This window comes from Euphorbia lathyris, chromosome 9 (assembly GCF_963576675.1).
Source record: "Euphorbia lathyris chromosome 9, ddEupLath1.1, whole genome shotgun sequence".
NCBI classification, from domain to species: domain Eukaryota; kingdom Viridiplantae; phylum Streptophyta; class Magnoliopsida; order Malpighiales; family Euphorbiaceae; genus Euphorbia; species Euphorbia lathyris.
In genome coordinates, this window is record NC_088918.1 from 40,561,906 (window position 1) to 40,586,089 (window position 24,184).

A 24,184-nucleotide genomic window follows, 5' to 3' on the forward strand; every position below is an offset into this window, starting at 1 on the left:
AAAAAAAATATGAATACCGACTAAAAAAATAACAAATAAAAACACAGAAACCCTAACTCGGAGAGGAGGAAGAAGAAGACAAAATTACTTCTTCCTCCTCAAAGTAAATCTATAAACGAGGAATGTTTGAAGTAGATTATGAGAATTTGACCAGTGAAGAAAAAGATGGAGACGGCGTTTGCACTTCTTTCTTTGTTTTTGCAGTTCTGATCTTGTGACAAGATAACAGAGTTATTTCTTTCTAACTTCTCGATTGATGTTTTGATTTTTTATAATGAAAATACAAGCATTTTTATAAAAAAAAATTATTTTATCCGTTCAGCGCCTTGATTACTCTATAATTTTTTAAAAATTGTTAGCCAATATTTCAATAAGGAAAAAAGAAACTTTAAATATAAGACCAATTAATCAATTGTTATATGTTATAATAATTGATAGGAAGATTCAAAACTTAGAACAACCAAGCTATGTATTGAAAAGAAGAATAATTCATTCATAATATAAATATTATTGTTATCAAAATGGAATAGTTTTGACAAGACTGGAACAATGAATTAATTATTGGAAGTAAAATATTGTTTGTTTATTGATATGGATGAATGAATAATTGAATATAATTACATTACACTTTTTGTTTGTCATTGATAATTCTAATATTTTATCTTTTTCATCGGTATATACCATTATACCTCACCCACTTTGCTTCTTTCTTCTTTCTACTTGTATCCTCAAATACTCCGTACGAGACGTTTGGTATTCTATTGGGATAGGGATAAAGATAAAAGTTGGGATAAGGATAAAGATAAAAGTTGGGATATGGATAAGAATAAATAGTTGAGATAAGGATAAAAATATAATTCGAGAATTATTATTTAATGTTTGGTACGTGGGATAGGGATAGGGATAAAATAATACATTTTACTATTTTAACCTTATTTAAACTACATAATATTAATTTGAGGGATAAGATGGACTTTTCCATCCTATTAAAATCGCAGGAGCTTATCCCACCTCCTTATACTACCCCCCTCCTGGGTATAGGATTTAAGGGATAGGACTTATCCCTCGTCTGTCTCACTCTTCTATCTCACAAACAAACGCGGGATAACTTATCTCGTGTTTTTTTATCCCTATCCCACCTCCTATGTCCCTCCTAACAAATACCCCGGTAATGTATTTTAGTCCTAACATTTCAAACGAAATGTAGTTTTAGTTCTAAGTATAAAATTGTATAAATTTAATTATAATATTTTCAAGCTATTGAATTTTTTTATAAAAATAGATTGACGATTGTTTATCTGTTAAATCTGACCTTCCAAGTAAGATTGCTAATAAATTAAAGCGGTTTCATATATTTTATGTAACTATATTTAATAACATGGTAAATATTTTAGATAGTCCGACAAAAAAATGTATGATTAACTTATATATATTGAATTTAGTTTTTAGCATTTTAACAGAATTTTTGTTATTTTTATATTACATATCTTAGATATAATTGATATTGGAAAGGTATGAAGTGATAGTTAAATACCAGTTAAACCGTTTTTTTTTCTAATTTTCGATAACGTATGGTCAAAATTAATCTTGCTTGAAAACGTTGGGGTTAAATTTGTACAATTTCATACGTTAAAACTAAATCCGCACTTTTAAAATTTGCTTAAATTGATTTATTTATTTTTTAAAACTTGCACACAATGCGCTTACATTAAAGAAGAAAGAAAAATCTTCACCCCACCCAAATGTGATTCGAACTCATGACCTCCCTAGTCATATGTATGCTCTCAATCACTAAGGTAAGAGTTTCACCACGCTTAAATTGATGTATTGACTACTTGAATTTATTTAAAATGACTTATTAACAACTTGTTTAATATAACTTATTAATAATTTATTTCAAATAGAGAAAACTTTTGATCATTTATTTTTTAATACATTAAGTCCATCTTAGATGATCCAGTTATGTGGGTGATTCAAACTCCATTTCGAACAAAAATGTAAGTATGTCAATGTTTTAACTGGTAGGAATAAAATGAAAATATGCCGCAAAAAATAAAGACGAGCAAAATAATTAATAAAAATGACACTGATAATTTAACATAGTTCACCCTTAATTTTGGGTTACGTCCACGACCAAACTTAAGAGTAAATTCTTCCACTATAAAATATTAGTTGTACAAATATGGTATTCTCTAAATAATTTTCTAGAGTTAAAAGAATGTAAGCTAAAATAAAATAGTAGTACTCATGTGTTTTCAAAAAATATACAAAAATAATTATCTTATTATTTTATCACTCCTCCAATAATAACACTACCCTTTCAAAGATTCAAATCTCCTAACCGGAGAAAACTCTAACTGAACCTCCTAATCGAAGAACACTCAACTCATCAAATATATATATATATATATATATATATATATATATATATATATATATATATATGCTTGTTGATATGTGTTTAGCGGCTTTTTTGGGTGGATTGGATCAGATTACGAACGTGCCAGTAGCTTTATCTAAAACTACAAAAAGAACTGTTGAATTGGATTTAACTTCTAACCAAACGATAGTGTAAAAAGACTTAATGGACACAAAAGAGCCTAAAGTTCGTAGCAGAATCTAGAAGACTGATTATGACTACACTGAAATCATGCTAAAAGAAAGAATTAAAGTTGAAGTTGCTTGCATTTAATTGAATAAGATTGATTGTTGACATAATTGGAAGACTAGAGCTAGAACTTACAAGTTGAAAGTTGATCAAAATGAATAAACTAATGTTGTAGAATGGGTAAATTACATACGTGGTGTACAACTTTTACCCGTAATCACACTTTGGTGTACAACCAAAATTTTGTCACACTAAACTGTACAACCTTTTAGTGACCTACCACTAAAGTGTACAGCAGGTAAAAATGACCGGTCAATGCTCAGTCAACGCGCCACCTCAACTTTGACCGGTCAAAAAGTCAAAAAAATTCAACAACTTAATATAAAATTACTTCTATACCCCTATATCTCCATATCTTCATCTTCTTCCTTCTATTTCTTTCTCTCTCTTCAAATTTCTTTCTCTCTCTAACCTCTCTCTTTGAATTTCTTTATCTCTCTAACCTCTCTCACTAAAATCAATACCATCAAATCTTTGTAGGAAACTTCAAATTTCTTTCTCTCTCTAACATTAACAATCCTAATCTTAATAGAATTCTTCAACCTCCCATTCAAAGCCTTACCAGCAAACCCATCGACACAAGTATTCTCATCAGTCAAAGCAGCACTAACCCATGTCTCCACATTACTCATATGCCACTTAAAATCCTTACCATTATCATTACCATTACCATGACCCATACTCTTAAGCTCTTTGTAAGACTTACTTAGCCTATCCACAGTGTCACTAATTTCCTCAAAACAATCCTTAATTGCAACAACCTTTCTGTGCTTGAGATTGCTGAACTTGGTGAGCTTGTAAATGAATGTTTTGGTGGATTGGGCTCTGGATATGCTTACTGATAAGGCTGTTTCTGTTAATTGCCTTAGGTTTTGCTGGATGGAAGGTGCGTAGGCTGTGAGGGATTCTACGCAGAGTGATGGGTAAGTGGTGGATTTGCAGGATGATTTTATGTAGTTTAAGCTCTTAATTGGGGCTGCTTCTGCAGATCTTGATGGGGTTGAGATGTAGAGTGTGGAGATAAGTAGAAAGAGAAAGATAGATTTAGCCATGTTTGAGTTGAGATTAGTTGGAATTGGATTTTGATGTTATGTTTTTGGTTCAGTTCTGAACCTGCCATTATGGAGAGAGAGGTTAGAGAGAGAAATTTGAAGAGAGAGGTTAGAGAGAGAAAAATTTGAAGTTTCCTACAAAGATTTGATGGTATTGATTTTAGTGAGGGAGGTTAGAGAGATAAATGATTTTAGTGAGAGAGGTTAGAGAGATAAAGAAATTCAAAGAGAGAGGTTAGAGAGAGAAAGAAATTTGAAGAGGGAGAAAGAAATAGAAGGAGGAAGATGAAGATATGGAGAGATAGGGGTATAGAAGTAATTTTATATTAAGTGGTTGATTTTTTTTGACTTTTTGACCGGTCAAAGCTGAGGTGGCGCGTTGACTGAGCATTCACCGGTCATTTTTACCTACTGTACACTTTAGTGGTAGGTCACTAAAAGGTTGTACAGTTTAGTGTGATAAAATTTTGGTTGTACACCAAAGTGTGATTACGGGTAAAGGTTGTACACCACGTATGTAATTTACCCGTTGTAGAATAGCTAAAGTCCATAATTTGAGAATTGTTTGAATTCCATTTGGATTGAATTTGGTTTTGATTTCATTTGTTGAATTGGTTTTGAGTTGGATCCCGTTTCTTGCTGCCAAAACTTGTATTTATACTGTAAAACGAAGTAGGTAACTGTCCATCAAGTAAGTTCCACGTTTCAGTAAGGAAGTTCTAATAAGCTCCGTAACTGCTCTCATCCACTAACTGTTTTTTGTTGCCAAATTATACTTCTCTGCTGTAAAAAATATGTTGAAAACTTTCCAGCAAGAAAGTTCCACGTTTCAGCAAGTAAGTTCCATGTTTCAGCAAAGAAGTTTTGTAACTGCTCAGTAAGGAAGTTCCATAACTGCTTTCCCCCACCAACCCATGTTTCAGCTCCACTACCTCCTCACTATCTCCACTCCCCATCTTCCCAACTTCCATGAATTTGTAGCAGCTCCATCATTGATTTAATTGGATAATTATCCAATCCAGTCAGAATAATTGGTAAATTATCAAATCGGTCCAATACTTCTAATTTTTCACACATTTTGACGAAAAAACACAATCGGCAAAATAATACCAAATCCAAGTCAAATTAAATTTCTTATTTGCCTAATTATCCCCAACTCCATTAATTTTACCATTTGGGCCAAATTAAGTAGATTAATTATAAAATTGGCCCAAATTAAAATATGGGTGAAACAATTGCCCCCCATGTGTTTCGTTAATGACATTAATAACACATGTTGATCAAATGTAAAAATTAGAATTTAAGTTGTCGATTAGTATTTTTGCCATAAAATGGCTCAAACACATAAGTCACTTCTTCTTCGTTCTTACCTTTTGCTTCCCTTCCATCCAAAACAATCTTCATTAAATCTCATCAATATTGCAATTTCCCTCTCTTTTCTACACCTCTTTCTTCTTCCCCAACATGCTTCTAAGTGATCTCCTCAAACAATAAAATGTTCATTGGTCTTCGTCTAGTTCAAATGGATATAGAATCATAAACAGAAATGTAAATGCAGTACCTTAGAACCAAAAATATGCGCATCTATTTAAATGGTTCAAGAATGCCCCCCCAAATCGATTAAAGCCTTAGACTTCTTTTTAATGGGATCTTTCTGCTTCTTCTTAGGGAGATTTTTTGTGAGCAATTTTTGTTCAGTTTTTTGCACCAGGACTGATATCCCAAGCCTGCTTTCTCCTATGCGGCTTGTGTCTGCATTGTCTGGCTCTTTCTTTGGTAAAGGAGACGGATAGCATTCCAATGAGGAACTACTATGAATTTCTGCCACTTTCCTTTGTTGTTGTAGGTTACGCTTTAGCAGATGTAAATATTCTTCTAACACAATTCCGAATCGTTTCAAGCCTAGACTAAGGCCCTCAAAACCATCCAAATCATGTTTAAAGCAATTATTCATCTTGCTTGTAATTTCCTCAAGTTCCCTTTGTATCGAATTCATGGCATTGTCCGCCATGGCCTTGATTGGAAAGATTTCCCTATGCTAACATGCGTTTTTTCTGCATCCTGAGACACAATAAACTGGAATTCACCATTGAACCCATAATTGATTGTTGGCATCCTAATAGAGTCCCATCGAGCGTGCCAAATTTTTTAGCACCTTTTTTGGTGGATTGGATCAGGTTGCGAGCGTGTCAGTAGCTTTATGTAAAATTACAAAAAGAACTGTTGAATTGGATCTAACTTCTAATCAAACGATAGTGTAAAAGACTTAAAGAACACAAAATAGCCTAAAGTTCGTAGCGGAATCTAAAAGACTGATTATGACTACACTGAAATCATGCTAAAAGAAAGAATTAAAGTTGAAGTTGCTTGCATTTAATTGAATAAGATTGATTGTTGACATAATTGGAAGACTAGAGCTAGAATTTACAAGTTGAAAGTTGATCAAAATGAATAAACTAAGGTTGTAGAATAGCTAGAGTCCATAATATGAGAATTGTTTGAATTCCATTTGGATTGAACTTGGTTTTGATTTCATTTGTTGAATTGGTTTTGAGTTGGATACCGTTTCCTGCTACCAAAACTTGTATTTATACTATAAAACGAAGTAGGTAACTATCCATCAAAGTAAGTTCCACGTTTCAGCAAGGAAGTTCCAATAAGTTTCGTAACGGCTCTTATCCACTAACTGTTTTTTGCTTCTACATTATACTTTTCTGATGTAAAAAATATGTTGGAAACTGCCCAGCAAGAAAGTTCCACATTTCAGCAAAGAAGTTATGTAACTGCTCAGCAAGGAAGTTCCATAACTGCTTTCCCCCACTAACCCATGTTTCAGCTCCACTACCTCCCTACTATCTCGACTTCCCAACTTCCACGAATTTGTAGCAGCTCCATCATTGATTTAATTGAATAATTATTCAATTTAGCCAGAATAATTGGTAAATTACCAAATCGGCCCAATACTTCTACTTTTTCACACATTTTGACAAAAAACACAATTGGCAAAATAATACCAAATCCAAGCCAAATTAAATTATCTAATTACCTAATTGCCCCCAATTCTATTGATTTTACCATTTGGGCCAAATTAAGTAGATTAATTACGAAATTGGCCCAAATTAAAATATGGGTGAAACAATATGAAACGCTTATACCCCATGGCTATTTATACTTCCAATGGGACGGGTACAGCCAACATGAGTGAATTACTTTTGTTGGTTTTAGTTAGTTGGGGTGGCACTAAATTCGGTGCACCCAATCAATAATTATATATATATATAAAATTATGGGTCTTTATTTAATTGGGACCTCATACAACACTTCTCTCCCTCCCCAATTACATAAGGGCCTTTAATATCCTTGCAGTCGTCCGACAGTATTCGAACTTCTTCCTTGATATAATTTTTGTTAACATGTCTGATTCATTCTCATCTATATGGATCTTATCCAACTATAGTAGCTTCATCTCTAGTGCATTTCTGATCTAATGATATCTCACATCAATATGCTTTGATCTGGAATGGAAAGATGAATTCTTTCCAATGAGAATAACACTCTAACTGTCGCAAAATAACTGAAATTTTTCCTGATGGAAGCCATGTTCGTTCAAAAACTTCTTCATCCATAATAAATCTTTATATGCTTTTGTTGCTGCAATGAATTCTGCTTTAGTCGTGGAAAGTGCGACACACTTTTATAGTCTCGACTATCATGACACAACTCCCCCTGCAAATGTAATTGGGTAACTTGATGTAGACTTCCTTGTATCAGCATTACTAGCCATATCTCCATCTGTGGAGCCAACTAGCACAGGTTCGGTATCTCCAAAACATAAGCACATTTTGAAAGTACCATGAAGATACCTTAATATCCATTTGACAACTTCCCAATGTTCCTTTTCTAGATTTGAAAGGAATCTGTGAACGGCACCAGCTGTATGTGCAATCTTTGGTCGTGTGCATACTATATCATATATTAAACTTCCAACTGTTGAAGCATATAGAACTTTACTCATTTTTTCCTTCTCTTGATTGGTAGAAGGGATCTGCTTGGAAATAAGTTTAAAATGATTAGCAAGAGGAGAACTAACCATTTTAGCTTTATCCATGTTAAATTGTTGAAGTACTTTCTCAATGTACTTCTCCTACGACAATAATATCTTCTTAGCGATTCTGTCTTAAATGATTCTGATGCCAAGAATCTGTTTTGTTGGCCCCAAGTCTTTCATGGCAAAGGACTTGCTTAATTGTTTCTTCATATTGTTAATTCTGGAAATATTCTTGCCAACAATCAACATATCATCCACAAAGAGTAATAAAATGATGAAATCATTATCAGAGAATTTCTGAATGAAGACATAGTGATCTGAAGTAGTCTTCTTATACCATTGCTCCCTAATAACAAGCTCAAACTTCTTGTACCACCATCTCGGTGCCTATTTCAAGCCATAAAGACTCTTGTTTAATTTACAGACGCAATCCTCTTTCCCTTTCTTCTCAAATCCCTCTGGCTGCTCCATGTATATTTCTTCTTCCAAATCTCTATGTATGAAGGCAGTTTTCACATACATTTGCTCAACCTCCATGTAATAACTTGCTACTAGTCCCATCATGGTACGAATGGATGTCATCTTCACCATCAGTGAGAAAATCTCATCAAGTCGATGCATTTTCTTTGACAGTATCCCTTCATAAACAATCTTGCTTTGAATCTCGACTGTGAGTTTGCTTTTTCATGCTTGATTTTGAACACCTATTTGTATTTCAAAGCTTTATTGCCTTCAGGCAAGTTCACCAACTCGAAAGTTTTATTCTCATGCAAGGATTTCATCTCATCTTATATGGCCTCGATTTGCTTCTGCTTATGTTCGTCATCTATGGCTTCTTTAAAGCTTTTTAGTTCTCCCCCGTCAGTCACTAGGACATAATCGTTCGAAGAATATTTGGTAGAATATTGAACAACTCTGTCATATCTTGTTCGAACTAGAGAACCTTTTGGAATTAGTGGTTGATGGTGAACGTCTTCATCAGCATCAGCTGCTTCATTCTGAATGGGAGCGTCTTGATCAACTATATCTTGTTGATCAATTTGATTTTCTTCTCCAACCTTTCTTTACACCATCGTTGGAGGAGCTAGTTGTAGGCTTGGCGAGCTAGTTTTAGGTCTGGGAACATCTTTTCCAAATAACTCAATGTCTTCAATTGTCTGGTCTTCTATAAAGACTGAATCGCGACTTCTGATTAACTTCTTATGGAGTGGACCAAAGAACTTATAGCCAAATTTATCTTGGCCATAACCAATAAATACACACTCTCGTGTTTTGACATTAAGCTTGGATCTTTATTCCTTGGGAATGTGGAAAAAAGTTTTGCAACCAAACACTCCTAGATGTTTCTAGGAAACATCCTTTTCAAACTATACCTTTTCTAGAACATCGCAATCCAGCGGTACATATGGTGAAAGGTTCAGAATATAAGTTGTTGTGATAAAAGCTTCACCCCAAAACAACTTAGGAAACTTTGAATGTGAGAGTAAGCATCTGACTCTCTCCATCAAGGTTATATTCATCCTTTCAGCCAACCCATTTAATTGCAGTGTTTTTGGATGAGTTTGTTGATATCTAATACCATGCTCCTTGCATTAATCATTAAATGGACTAATGTACTCCTTACCATAGTCTGTCTGAATGCACTTCAGCTTCTTGCCAGTTTGCCTCTCAACTTGGGCTATAAAATGCTTGAAAACATTTAACACTTGATCTTTTATTTTTAGAGTGTACACCCATATTTAGTGACCATCTATAAAAGTCGCAAAGGAATGAGCACCATCAAGTGACTTTGGAAATTCCCGCATAGATCTGAATGTACCAGATCTAATACATTTTTCACTCTAAAAGGAGATGAACTCTTTAAAGCAACTCCATTTTGTTTTTCAGCAAGACAGTTAGCACACTTTAATCCAGTCAGAATATTTTTCTTGGCCAATTGTGACATACCTTTTCTCAAGCATGTGTGTGAGACGTTTATGCCACAATTTAATTGCGTTTTCATTCTCCGGTGTGTTGACTACTTCCTGGGAGAGCTTTGTCTGTATCAAATACATTCTTGAGTACTTTCTGCCTCTTGCAACCACCATCGAACTTTTAGTGAGCTTCCATTGGCCATTGTAGAATGTATTATAAAAACCTTCTTCATCAAGCTTATATATAGAGATAAGATTCAGATGCATATATGGAACATGCCTGACATCTTTCAACACTAACTTCATTCCATTCTCAGCTTATAGGCGAACATCACCTTTTCGCACAACTTTGGAGAAGTTGTCATTTCCCATCCTTACAACACCGAAATCTCCTGGTGTGTAAGATGAGAAAAATTCTCTTCAAGGTGTGGCATGAATAGTAGCACCACTATTAATAACCCAACTAGTCTCCTGGGTGACAAGATTGATAATATTAGTATCGTAAACAATATTGAACTTACCAGCAATGTTTGCTCGTTCAACATCGGTACTGTCCTATTTCTTATCTTCTTTACCTTTGCTTTTCTCATTCCTGCAGAATCTTTTGATGTGGCCTTTTTTCTTGTAGTGGTGGCACTCAAAATTGGCATATTTGTTCGATTTTCCTTTGCTCTTGCCTTTGTCTTTAGATCCTCTAGCTTTAATCCTTCACGTGGAATTCACAACTAGAACATTTGATTGTGATGTAGAGGCTTATTGCATCATGCGCCTCACCTCTTCATTTAAAATTCCACTTTTGACAAACTCTATGCTAATTTTGCCATATGGTGCGGAGTTTGAAAGTGAAATTCTTAGAGTCCCCCACGAATCTGGTAAGGAAGCCAGCGTCAGTAGAGTAGTGAGCTTATTTTCAATTTTCACCCCCATACTAGATAGTTGATCCACGATCCCTTGAAACTCGTCCATGTGATCTGCGAGAGAAGTACCATCTCAATATTTTATTTGAACCAATTTGATCAAATAAAATAATTTATTATTGCTAGTTTTTTAAGCATATAATTCCTCGAGCTTATTTCATAAAGTTTGTGCATGAGTTTCCCTAACAATATGATTATACACGTTGTTTTCGACAAATTATCAGATAAAGCTGCAGACTTGGTCATGCTCAAAACCCCAATCCACATTCATCTCGCTGTTGGGTTTCTCTGTCCCGAACACTAGTAGATACATCTTTGTCACATATAATAGATCCTTCATTTTGCTTCTCCATATGTGGTAGTTTGAGCCATTTAGACTGACTATTTTGCTTGTTAATTTTGCCTCCTTGTTGACTAGGCTCTTATAGTAGTTGTTGGAAATAAAATGAAAATATGCAATAAAAAATAAAGACAGGCAAAATAATCAATAAAATGACACCGATAACTTATCGTGGTTCACCCTTAATTTTGGGCTACATCCATGACCAAACTCGAGAGTAAATTCTTCCACTATAAAATAGTAGGCTTACAAAGAGGGCGTGAGGAAGCGTACAAGTCTGTTGTTGTTTTCTAGAAATTTGGCAGCAGCGTAATGGCAAGTTGTGGACGGGGAAGTGCATGTCTCCTATGGATATAGTTACAAGTGAAGACCAATTTCTTTCAGAATGGACATCGGTGCATATGGAGGATGTTGGCCGAGTTCAGGAGGTTCGGTGTGCAAGGGGACATACGACGGCTCAATGGAAGAAGCCAACTGCGGGTTATGTTAAATGTAATGTCGATTTGGCTGTTTTCCAATGGGAGAATAGTTTCGGCATGAGAGCGGTATTTTGTGGCTTTTGTCCCTAGATTAGCGAACGGAGTGGTCCATTCGATGGCTCGTCATTCTCGTTCCAATGCTAATTTTTTTTAGTGTTGTTGTTGCTCCTAGTTACTTAGACGAGACTATTTGTATTGACAATATTTCTGCTTCTTAATAATAGTCGGGTTTTTCTTAAAAAAAGATTAAAATTATGTTAATAATGGTCATTTTTTTTTATATAAAATCCTATAAATACATCTAATTTAACTTGCAACAAACCACATTATTTTTAAATTTTTTTCTACCCTTAATATTTATTTAAATGAATCCCCATGATGAATACAATCAATATTACTTTTATGTTACAAATTCTCAAATCACGGGAACAAACTCTCAAATCCCGATCTCAAATACTTATAATTCCCAAAGTTCTCCGACTATTCCACGTAATTTTCAATATGATCATCATATGTCCTATTCATCGAGTCCTTTGATGTACTATAATCCAGACGACTACTGATTGATCATCGGTAAATTTTGTTCTTTCAATCATGTTATCGTTTTACTTTAATCCATTTAGTATGTTTCCCATATGTTATCGACAAATAGATTATTCATTTTGTCAAATGTACGTTTCTTTAATGTATTTTTCATCTTTAATATATTTTATACTTCGTTAATTACTAATATCGATTAAAATTGGGACAAAAAAAATTCATATTATGCTTTTAATTTGGTTAATCCAATTAAATAAATTATTCAAATTATAAACATATTCGATTAATAATAAATATTAATAGAATTTTTTTATTCAACTAATATTAAATAATTATCAATTTTATTATTATTACAAAACGAGTTAATTGATTAAAAGTAATGAAAGTAAAAATATTATATGACGTATGGTACTCATTAAATAGTATAGATTGTGACTAACCATTAGAGATTAATTTTGGTAGAGTGTGTTTTAAAGAGAAAGTTATTAAAACCAGATGATATTTGTGCAATGCATGTGCTTAATCTACGCATTAATAAATTACTCACTCTGTTTCTTTTTATGAGTCATTTTAGGTTGTTTCACACAAATTAAAAATACAATTAATATAGAGTAAAATTAATAAATTTATATTGGTTAATTAAAAAAATTATTTCTCTTACAATAGTTGGGGAATAAGTGTTATAATATTTAAAAATATATGGACTAAAATAAAAATATAATGCTTGAACCGAAAAAATTAAACGGAAAGTTCTTAAAAAAAACTAGAAAGATTTATATTCATGAAGAAAACTAAATCGCTAGAGTTGAGTGACTTGTAAAAAAAGCGGAGGGAGTATTTATCATAATAAAAAATAGGGTTAAGGTGCAAAAATACCCCTAATGTTTTGGGCCAGGAGCAATTTTACCCCTAACGTCTAAAATGGTGCAATTTTACCCCTAACGTTGGAAGTCAAGATCAATTTTACCCCTAACGTTAATAAATTGGGTCAATTTGAGAAATAATTCATCAAACTGTCTTCTCGGTCATGAATCTTGTTATCTACACTTAATATGTGTATCATTTTATCAGTAACAAATCACAAACATTCGTTGCGATGTGAAAAAAAATAAAAAACATACTGTCTTTTTGTACGGATAAGATAAAAAAAATTCAAAAAATCCAACGAATTTATAAATATTAATCTCAAATTCTATTATTAAATTATAAAAAACATGAAATTCTTTTTTTTAGAACGAATTATTATGCAATTGGTGCAGAATAATGAACAAAAATATCTGTGTTTTATAATAGTGTCTGAAATTGATCTAATTTATCAACGTTAGAGGTAAAATTGCTCTTGGCTTCCAACATTGAGGGTAAAATTGCACTATTTTAGACGTTAAGGGTAAAATTGCTCCTGACCCAAAACGTTAGAGGTATTTTTGCACCTTAACCCTAAAAAATACCTTGGAAATTGTGGTGGGATACATGCACCTCACCGTAGAAGAGCACAACTCAAACCGGAATAGCCTTTTGTATATTCTAATTAAGATGGCCAGCTGAAGGAGAGCCAACCCAAATTCCACGCCACGCTTTGTCTCACCCAACAATCAAAGGCCCCATCCTCATCTCATCCTCTTTCCGTCTCTGATTCTCTCTCTCTCCCTCCAGTTGAAACTCAGGCGACGGTTATTTTCTGCTAGGTAATACTTCCTCCGATGATCGCCAATTTTAATTGATTTGTTGTTTGATTGCCGAGAAACACATGTTAGGATCAACATAACAATAAATTTTCAACTTTCTACTTCTATCCTACCGTGATATAGTAGATGCCAGCTGCCGAAGAAAATAGATTTTGTTTTTTCATACCTTTTGATTATTTCTCTTTGTTGCTGCTCTTCCTTACTTTATAGCGTTGTTTTTTAAACATCAGTGGGGCTTTTTTTTTCTTTTATTGTTTGAATTTGTTTAAATATCTATCCACGACGAATACAGAACTGACGAACAGTGCGAATTCATGGATTATTTCTTGTTTATTCTTTGTTGAAGGTTTTTATAAAAAAAAAAAACAATTTAAGAACCGGATTGTTGAGAATCTTTTGCTTTATTGCAGACTCGTTTCTTTCTCATTTTGATAGTATAACTTATGTTACTTTGGAATATGTGCTTGGATATACATGCTAAGCTTTGAGCTAGGCTTTAGCATTTGTTACAGTTCACGCTCTAATATATTGATTTCGTCTTCAAGCAAGCTAAGATAATTGCAATTATCTTATGCAAGTTAGTTGTGAAGAAGAGGATGAACATAGTAGTTTGATCGTAACTTCTGTCTCTAGTAAAAACAGTAATATTGACTGAATTCAAGCAGAGCTGGGATATTTTTCTTACTAGTTCACATGAAACATTAAGAGACATATCTGAGGAAGAAATGTATATGTTTTTAAATCATTGGAAATTGACTGTTCTACTATCATCTTGAATTGTGTAAAGTTATGGAGGAATATGTTTTCGAGAATGGAGTGATTTTTGATAATTGGAAGCAATACAAATCACTGCCAATCTTGAGGCAGATAGCACAAGTATGGTGGCTTTTTCACTTATGTGACAGACTATTGAATTTTACATGCAGTAGATTTTTCTGGAAAATTAGGCAATTACTGCATCTCAAATCTTCTATATACACCCTTGTTTTCTTTCCATAAAGTTATGTTGCTCACGAGTTATGTATTAACGATTAGAATTAAGACAAATTTACTTCAGAATGGAATCTTTTAGTCAGTGGTATGGCCTTGGCACAATTCTGAAAATGATCATCTCTTATGTTTTACCTATATCAGGTTCGTGTTATACTTAATAATATGGCCTTGAGCCAATTCTGGAAATAATAATCTCTTGAGTAGTGTCTATGTAGGGTATTTGAATCTTTCTCTATCTGCATTATTATTATTATTATTATTATTATCATTATTATTATTATCTATTATTATTATATTGTTGTTGTTGTTGTTGTTTTGTCTCTCTAACCTCTATGATCAATTATTATGACCTCTTAATGTTCACAGAGATTTTTCAAATTTTCTTCCGATGTTGATGTTAATTGTTGGAAATTTCAGGCATCATGAACATGGGGATTGGGTTCTTATTTCTTCTTGTGTTGGGTGTTGGCTGGGCTTCTGCTGCCAGACCAATGGCAGACACTGAGCTTTCTGACAGGAAAATGGTGATCTTTGATATACTACCAGGTAGCTCCTATTATTATTATTATTATTACTCTACTATTCATTAAAAGTTCTGGACTTCAACACTTTTCGTGGCTTGATTTTCTTAACCACTCTCATCTATCTTTTGCCCCATTCGTGTGTAAAATGATAAATTATTGACTGTGGAAGGTGCCAATTAAAAATGTGTAATTTGGAAGGACAATTCTGAACAGTAATGACTATTCTCTTTGAAATTTAGAAGTGACATATGTGACTTCATCTCAAAGTCATCAAAAATATTTTGTCAAATTAACTCCTTCATGACTTTATATATTACTTTTATAGGATAGCATTTAAGATTGCATAACTTGAGAAAAATTTGGCTTTTGTTTGTAATTGAGGAAAGGATATTTCAGAAGACTTATAGCTTAAGATGCTTCAAAATTGTTGGCTTTTAACTAGCACCCCTTTTTCATTTAAAGTAGTTTGTTCTCTGAAGATTTGTGTTATGTGCCCGCCCGCGAATAGGATCTCGTCACAGGTCTGTTCACTGGAAAATTCCCTTGATTTCCCTTGTTGCTCATGTTCTTCGTGGAACCTATTTTGAAAACTCAATAGGGATTTGTAAGAGATCGTTTAACTTCCCGAATTGGTTTTTAGTATGTAAAAATTATTCCACCGTTTATTCAATAAACATCCCCTTTTAAAGAGGTACAATGATTCCTGATCATATAAAGTATCCTTCCCCAAATAGGATTCTACCCAATGAATTTGGTCATTCACTTAGATCTAGGCTTATTAGAATCTTAGGGTGGAGATTCAAAGCATCCTAAGGCTTATAAGCCTAGATCTAACGAATAATGACCAAATTCATTTGGTCATTAAGTTCCATATGAACAAAATTGTCTACCAAAATAGGATTCTAAATGATAAATACTAAAGATATTCCTAAATAACAATAAAAACACTCCTAAATAACAATAAAAACACGTTAATCTTTCTAAAATAATAAATAATAAAAGACTCCTAAATACTGAAGACTCTTAAATAATAATAAAAGAAACCCTAAATAATCTAACATAAAATAAGACAATCGTAACAATTTGTTGATGTTGTAATTGTAATAATGAAAAATAGTACTAAATAATATTGTCTACCTGGTTCAGCAGAGAAGGATAATCAATCTTCAGATGCAGTTGTTGGAAATGACCAGGTGTGCACTTTATGTGAGGAATTCGCTGAACAGGCAGTTGATTACATGACTGAAAACAAGACCCAGACTGAAATTATTGAAACTCTTCATAGAACCTGTGCTCAGATGCCTTCTTTCAAGCAACAGGTACTCTCCTTTCTTGTTTGAGTTTGTAGTTGCCGTTGTATATAATAATTCTTTCTATCTACTTCTCTTTCTCCTTTTCATTTTTTTCAGGTTTTATGGCCTCCATTATATGTCACATGTTGGCCTACAGTAGCGCTCACCTGGACCCTGAATGACCAAATGAATTTGGTCATTCAGCATCAGATCTAGGATCACTAAATCTACACCTTAGGATGTTTTGGATATCCACCGCACGATTATAATGATCCTAGATCTAACGGTGAATGACCAAATTCATTTGGTCATTCAGGGTCCAGGTGAGCGCTACTGTGTTAAAGCCTATCCCTGTCTCTTTTAAAGTACAACTCTCAGTAGCTATTTAAATGGAAACCATATTTTTTGAGTTTATTTTGTCCAGCCCTTCACCTCAAAGTGTGTTGTTGAGTTATTGTACCATTCAACTTTGATGCAATTGAATGCCAATTTAATTTTAGCCACAATATAATATAATCGAATTAGTAAAAATTAAGATTTCTATTTTTTTTTTTTCCCCCCTCTTAATGCTGCATGTATAAAGGCAAATGCATTTTCTAAAATAACTACAAATATTATAATGGATTTGAGATCACAATAGGTTCAATGGTAAAGCCTCCAAAGTTCATGGGCGTGTTAATAGTTGTTCAAATTTAATTGATGGAGAAGGCAGATAAAGCTGGCTCATCTTCATTTAAACATTTGTAGTTGGGGGATGGCCTATTAAAAAACAATCTTCTTGAATGCTTGTGAATAAAAGTCTATTTCAGTAACCAGACTATTTAACCTGCCACCTTGAATTACTTACAATGTTGATTGATATCCTATATGTGAAATTGGGTTAAGATGTAAAAACAGGGATGATTGAAATATAAAAACTCTTGGTTATTTAAAGCTCTTAATTGCATTTGAATTTTGAACGATTCATTTAAATGTCAGGATCTGGATTTCAGTCTTAGGCTCTGTTTGTTTGCCGAAAAACATTGGGTAAGGGAAATTTTTTGTTGGAAAATAAAATGTTTTCCAGTGTACGGCTACAATTGAAAATATGAAAAAATGGTGGCTGATTATTGTTTTCAAAAGGGTAAGAAGAAATTGAATAGGATTCCAAAAGGTTTAGGAAAAGAGTAAAACATTTCTCTTACTTCATATATTTTTCTGTTGACTAACCTAAAAATTTTGGTTGACTTATTTTCCTAAGCAAACAAACACCGGAAAATAAGAAAATATTTTCCTAAACAATATTTTCCAGCAAACAAACGAAACCTTAATTTAACTTGTAGAGTGGATATGTAAACTTGTATAACGAAGAGAGAAAATGTTTGAAGTTCATGCTTGCAATTTTTAGATCTATGGATTTATATCTATCTTATTTCATGTTCATTTTCAAACAAGTTCTTATCCAAACTTGTCAATATAACTGCATTCATGCATCTACCTTACCAAAGAAACCTATATATTTAAACATAATTTAAGAAGTTCACAACATATTTTTGAATCCCACACAAATGTAACGTCAAAGTAAATATTAAGTAGCACTTCTGATGCATGGTTCATAATCTCGATATTAACCTTTTGAAATATTTAAGCTATAGTTTGTTCCCATGATATATTTTTGGGACAGGGCCAATTTTTGCCTTAAAAAAATGTACGCATAGTTATGGATTTTGAGATTTATCTAGAAGACTAGAACTTAGTGTCAAATATTACATGTAACAAATAGACTTGTTGATAATAAGGTCATTGAACAAGATTTAAGTGCAATTGGATGGCTAATTGCTAGCATTGCACTGCAAATAAATTTGACTTAAATGCAGAAAGTTTTATTTTAATATTAGGTAGTTTTACAGATAAGGATATATATATTTATATACTGCACCACTTCTAGCATGCATTTCACATTATAGTATTCTGATTATTATTTTATTAAGTAACAATAAATGTTTGTTTTAGGTGCTTTATATCTATTTAAATATAGAATTTCGTACATCTAGTAATTTTTTGAATTATTTTATGAAGTTCATATAATGAAATTAATATTCTGATGTTAGATATTAATATATTTGATTTTAATTTTTCTTTGTGTTCAAAATCTAAATGTCTATAATTTGCGTTGCACAGTGCACCACTTTAGTGGATTATTATGCTCCTCTCTTCTTTCTGGAGGTTTCTTCAGTACAACCTGAACAGTTTTGTCGGAAGGTCAATCTCTGTCACGATATAGCCTACATTTCCTCGAAACTCCAAGAAGATAGATGTGGAATTTGCCACCGAACTGTTTCAGAAGTATTAATCAAGTTGAAAAACCCCGACACACAGGTTTGTATTTGCATAATTGACTTCTTATGGACAAATGTAAATTATGTGTATATATAGTAGCTGCCGGCTGCAGCAGACATTGTTGATTTGTGCTTATTTTGCATATTGCATGTTATGTAGCATCTGATTTCTTCATTGGTTTATATGGTAATTTTTTTTTTAGTTTAATACTTTCTGGAAAGTGATGCAGAAATTTGAAATAGAATATACTTGATTTTTGTTTTTATTGTCTACTGAAGTTCCCATTTATGCAAAAAAGCTGCTGGTCTATGTAGAAAATCAAGCATACTTCCTAATATTATTGTCCTCTTTTAGCATGTGTGATGCTTTTAAAGTTGTTTGACTCTCCACTCTTGTATGTTGAGAAATATTGTTAGTTGTTAATGCAATTTTCAGCTGATTGAACATTTTGTTATTGTGTCAGCTTGAGATACTTGAGTTGCTTTTAAAGAGTTGTGATTCCATGGAGAACTATGCAGCAAAGGTGAGAACAGTAAGATGAAATTCTTAATGAACAATTAATTGTATGAAACGTTGTTGTAAAATGGTGTGATTGAATTGCAGTGCAAGAGATTGGTATTCGAGTATGGTCCTGTTATCATTACAAATGCAGAACAGTTTCTGGAGACAAAGGATATATGCACAATGGTACATGCCTGTGATAAAGCCCAAGTCAGTAAAGGGGATGATACAGCAACACTTTTAAAGGCTGATTCATGATCAAGTTCAAGTGGATGAAATTGAAAACAAATTTGAATTTGATGCAGACAGAGGTATCTGAAAATTCATTTATCCATGTATGTAATATAGGATTTCGGTCAAACTGTGGGGTTATTATTGTAATTATGGTAACTTTATAATTTCACTACTTGTTTCAAATGGTTGGGTGCTGTGTATAAATTCAAAGGCTCATTTTATCTGGAAACTCTATAGTAACTGTTTAATTACATTTGTAATTCGCTACGTTATATTTCATATTTGAATCTTTTATATTTGATTCTTTTGAATCAGAATTTATATTACAAAGTAAGTATAGTCTAACCCTTATGTTTTTATTTTCTTAGTTTGTATTGCTTCATACCCTAGCCAATTATTTATAGATTAAAAATCCAGTGATTTTTCTTTTTTTTGATAAAATACTATAGAGCATTTCATTAGATGGAAAATAAAATCTGGTATAGATACGTGAAAGAAAGAAAAAAAGACTGCAAAGAGTAATAAAAGTATAGTAGAAAATTAAACAATAAAAATATAAATCATATCTTTCTCATAAGTTGAATCTCGTAGAAAAACTGATGCAATTCATTCTTCATAATTTAGGTTTTTTTCCTACATTTGGATTTGAATCCTTTTTCGGTTTTCACCTTTTTCCGTTTTTGCTAATACCGAAAAAAATAAAAGTATAACTAATAGATGTAGATCTAACAGAAAAAGAACTTCCACAAGAAATATAGATTCGACAAGAAATATAGATTCGGGGTCTGTTTGGTTCAATTGTTAGTTAATAGTTGTAGTTGTTTGTTGGTGCAGTAAGAGCATCTCCAATACAGAGTGTCTGGAAGAGTGTTTGGTGATGTGACAATGGTTTTGACAACTTTTGAAAAGTGTTGTTTGGTGATGTGACAATGGTTTTGACAACTTTTGAAAAGTGTAGTCTATTGGAGTGATGGTGGAGGCTTCAAATTTTCAAGCAAGGTTAATACTTTTTGGCAACCTTCTAACAAGGGTGTATACTTTTTTTTAATATAAAAAAAGATTTAATTGTCTATTATTGGTCTATTTTTATGACAACATTTATGATGAAAATAAGTTATATATAAAGTAATGGTTTGTGAGTAGTTATGGTGGCAACTTTTAAAGTTGCTTATTATTGGAGTGTTTTTTTAATAAAAGTTGCCAAAAGTGATATGGAAGAGTTAGAAAATAAAATATTATATTTTAGTATGATGTGTTAATTTTGAGTAATCTTTATAGCAACCTGTACTTGAGATAAGTTGTTTGCTTGTTAGCTATTAGCTGTTTCATTATTAGTGTTTATATTTACTGTTGCTATAGTATTTAAAATGTCTAATATGAACATGTTTTAAATTAATCAACAAATAAATTATAAAATAAAATATATATTACACAACTTAATAGAAAATAATCTAAGTAAAAGATTATTGAACGCAATAAAACATTGTTCTTTCAATAATGATGTTATAGAAATGGAAATAATGTTAAAAAATAAACATATCTTATGAACATAAGAAGAATAGCAAATAACTACAAATAGTTGTACAAATTTAACCAAATATTACATTTCTTGCGATTTAGAATAAAACGTTAAACGCTAATAAAAGCTGAAACAAACACCTTTTAAAACCAACTGCAAAAATAAAATTAAGAACTAAAATTGAAGTATGGATATAAGAGGAGGAACTCTTCTAACGAAACCTGATGAGAAAAATAAAGAAAAACGAACAAGATATGGAATAGAAGAAAGAAACTTAAACTTATGAAGCGAAAGTAAACTTTATAAATATTTAATTTTTTAATTGTGAAATTAGGAATTTCCGATGTATGTATTAAGGTACAGTTTGTGGGTTATAATAATTAATTAACCAAGTAGTTGTGTTTATTAAGGTTGGGGTTGTTGGAAGCCTCATCTAAAGAAATATTCACAACCCAATTATCATAGGGTAGGAGAAGGGTATGTTTCCCTTAAAATATTGTTAATTTCACTATTTTTGTCATGTTTCCCTTAAAATTTATTACATAAATTTTAAAGAGAATTTATGTTAATATGAATTTCTTTCAAGTAGAATTAATCTTAGGTTTTTATTTTGTTGATAAATTAAATTAGATAAAAAAAAATAATGAACTTATAATTTTACTTATCTTATAGATTGTGTAATATTTTGACAAGAAAGGTAGCCAAGAAATCATATTATATATATTTGAATATGAATGTACACAAGTATTTATTTTTTTTTTATATATTTTTTTCCTTTTTCATTCTTTATTTTTCTTTTTCCAAGTTTATTTTAAAATTTAATAGAGAAGTCGTTTCAACATAATTAATTTAACTTGGTAAATTTAATTATATTTATTTTAGTATAATTTTATAAGTAGTAAATAAATATTTTTTAAGAGAGTATATGAATATATTTACTAACTAATGAAATCAACATGAACATTGATGATCAAAATAAATTTGGTCATTCACCATCAAATCTAGACGGATTAAAATCCTACGATGGATATTGAAAACATTATCTAATATTGAATGACTAAATTCAATTTGATCATTAGGGTTGATGTGAAATTTTCTATGAAATCAATAAATAATATTTTAAAGATAAACATAATATAAGGTAAGATATGACAAAAAGAACAAGTTATTTTCTCCGTAGTTGAGAGCTTGCGTTTTTCTCTCCCTAGTTGAGAGTTTGAGTTTGCTTATACTTCCGCTACTACTATTGCTCTTCCCCACCGTCCGTCGTCGTCTCCCGCTCTCAGTTCATGCGTTTTTTGTTCGGTCTATTTGTTTCCACAACCCTAAAATCTTCCCAAAACAATCAAACAACCTCTTTATGGACGACATGCTGCAGAATCTATCTCTCCAGGATGATGAGGCCGTTGAAATAGTTCTTTCTGGCCAAGGAGGGAATCAATCGACAATTTCTTCAGACATGTGCCTGGTAGGCTCGCTTTTGACCGATAGAACGATGCACTTCTCGTCAATGCAATAAAGACTTGCTAATATCTGGCGGCCGGGAAAAGGCTTGGCTATCAAGCAACTGCCTAATAACAGGTTTTTATTCCAATTTTTTCATATTGTCGATCTCAACCGTGTTCTAGACGGAGGTCCATGGGCTTTCAATAGTCATCTTCTCCTCCTAAAATCCATTGTGGGTGGTATCGACCCCATGACTATTGAACTCTCGGAAGTTGCAATCTGGCTCCCAATACACAACCTACCAGCAGGCTGTATGTCCAAGGTAGTTGGCCAGCAACTGGGAAGCTTCGTGGGTACTTTTCTCCAGTATGATGCAAATAACGACAAAGGGGGTTGGCGTAGCTATATGAGGGTTAGGGTATCTATGAATGTCAAAATCCCTCTAAAAAGATGGAAGAAAATAAGGATAGCAGCAGGGTGCTCTCAGCTGGTACAATTCAAATATGAATGTTTACCTTATTTTTGTTATATTTGTGGCTTGCTCGGCCACACAGATATTTTCTGCCCTCGTCTTTTCGATTGCCCGGGCTCGGAGCTACCAAAGGAGTGGGGACCTTGGTTGAAGGTCTTGCCAAAACGTGTAACTGGTGGAGGAGGGGAACAATGGCTTATGGGATGGGATGGTAGCCGTCTTTCCTCCGATAAAAGCAATTTTTTATTTTCCCCAGAGGTGCAAAAATAGGCGGGAGCAATGGATGATACAGCCTCAGAAAGCTCTATGCCAGACTTGGAAGACTGCGAGCTAGAAGTCGATGGCTTGGATGACAAGAAACGTAAAAGAATACAAAAGGAAATACCTATTGAGGGGGAAATCCCGAAGGTTTTAGAAGAAGTTGCTACTACAGATCTTCACCATGCCACAAACCCAGATTCAGGATCGACCGGGCTCTCAGGGCCCCGCCGCTTGCTATAATCGGCGGTAGCTGGAACTATCGGGGGCTTGGTAATCCCCAAGCAGTGTTAGCTCTTAAGAAAATCTATAAGAGTTCTAAGCCATCTTTTATGTTTTTGTTTGAAACTTTGGCTCAGTCTAACAAATTTGAGCAGATTAAAAAGTCTGTTAGTTTCGATAATGTTTTTTGTGTTGATCGTGAAGGTCGTGGTGGTGTTTTGGCTTGTATTTGGCAAAGCAGTATCTCCCTAACCATTCTAGGTTACTCAAAGTTCCACATTGATGTACTTATTTCTGATAGGGAAGCTGGAGATTGGAGATGCACGAGTTTTTATGGATAGCCGGATAGATCAAAACATGAACTATCCTCGTCTCTCTTCAGGGAGCTAAGTAGCCAGTCTAACCTGCCATGGTGTGTGATGGGCGATATGAACTGCCTTCTTGACCACTCTGAAAAATGGGGGTGGCGCTGATTACCCTATTCTTTTGATGGAAAATTTTCAACAGGCCCTGACTGATTGCAACCTGACCGACCTACATCTTGACGGATACGGCTTTACATGGGAACGGGGTCGAGGGACTCCAAATTTTGTTGAAGAACGCCTAGATCGCTGTCTGACATCTCCAAACTGGTTAGAAAAATTCCCTACGGCTACTGTTCGGAGCAACACCTTTTCAACATCAGATCACTTACCTTTGATCCTCAGTACAACTGTTACATATCATGAGGGAAAATAGGCTAACGTATAGAAGCGGAAATAT

General features: G+C 33.2%; 2 protein-coding genes across 3 annotated transcripts; one reads left to right on the plus strand and one right to left on the minus strand.

The window, feature by feature from the left end:
* Positions 1 to 3,075: 3,075 nt before the first annotated feature.
* LOC136207356 (pectinesterase inhibitor 11-like) lies at positions 3,076 to 3,721 on the minus strand. The gene has a single exon (XM_065998622.1). The coding sequence runs from the start codon at positions 3,718 to 3,720 to the stop codon at positions 3,076 to 3,078; it is 645 nt and encodes a 214-aa protein (XP_065854694.1). The 5' UTR covers position 3,721.
* A 9,762-nt stretch (positions 3,722 to 13,483) lies between these two features.
* LOC136206361 (uncharacterized) lies at positions 13,484 to 19,809 on the plus strand. 2 transcript variants are annotated; one of them, XM_065997384.1, is made up of 6 exons: positions 13,484 to 13,642; positions 15,053 to 15,181; positions 16,306 to 16,478; positions 18,612 to 18,809; positions 19,234 to 19,293; positions 19,374 to 19,809. In XM_065997384.1, the coding sequence occupies exons 2-6, from the start codon at positions 15,058 to 15,060 to the stop codon at positions 19,527 to 19,529; spliced, it is 711 nt and encodes a 236-aa protein (XP_065853456.1). In that variant the 5' UTR covers positions 13,484 to 13,642; positions 15,053 to 15,057; the 3' UTR covers positions 19,530 to 19,809. The 2 variants fall into 2 exon arrangements, with proteins under 2 accessions (XP_065853456.1, XP_065853457.1); XM_065997385.1 differs by having other exon boundaries at positions 16,309 to 16,478.
* The last annotated feature ends 4,375 nt before the right edge of the window (positions 19,810 to 24,184 follow it).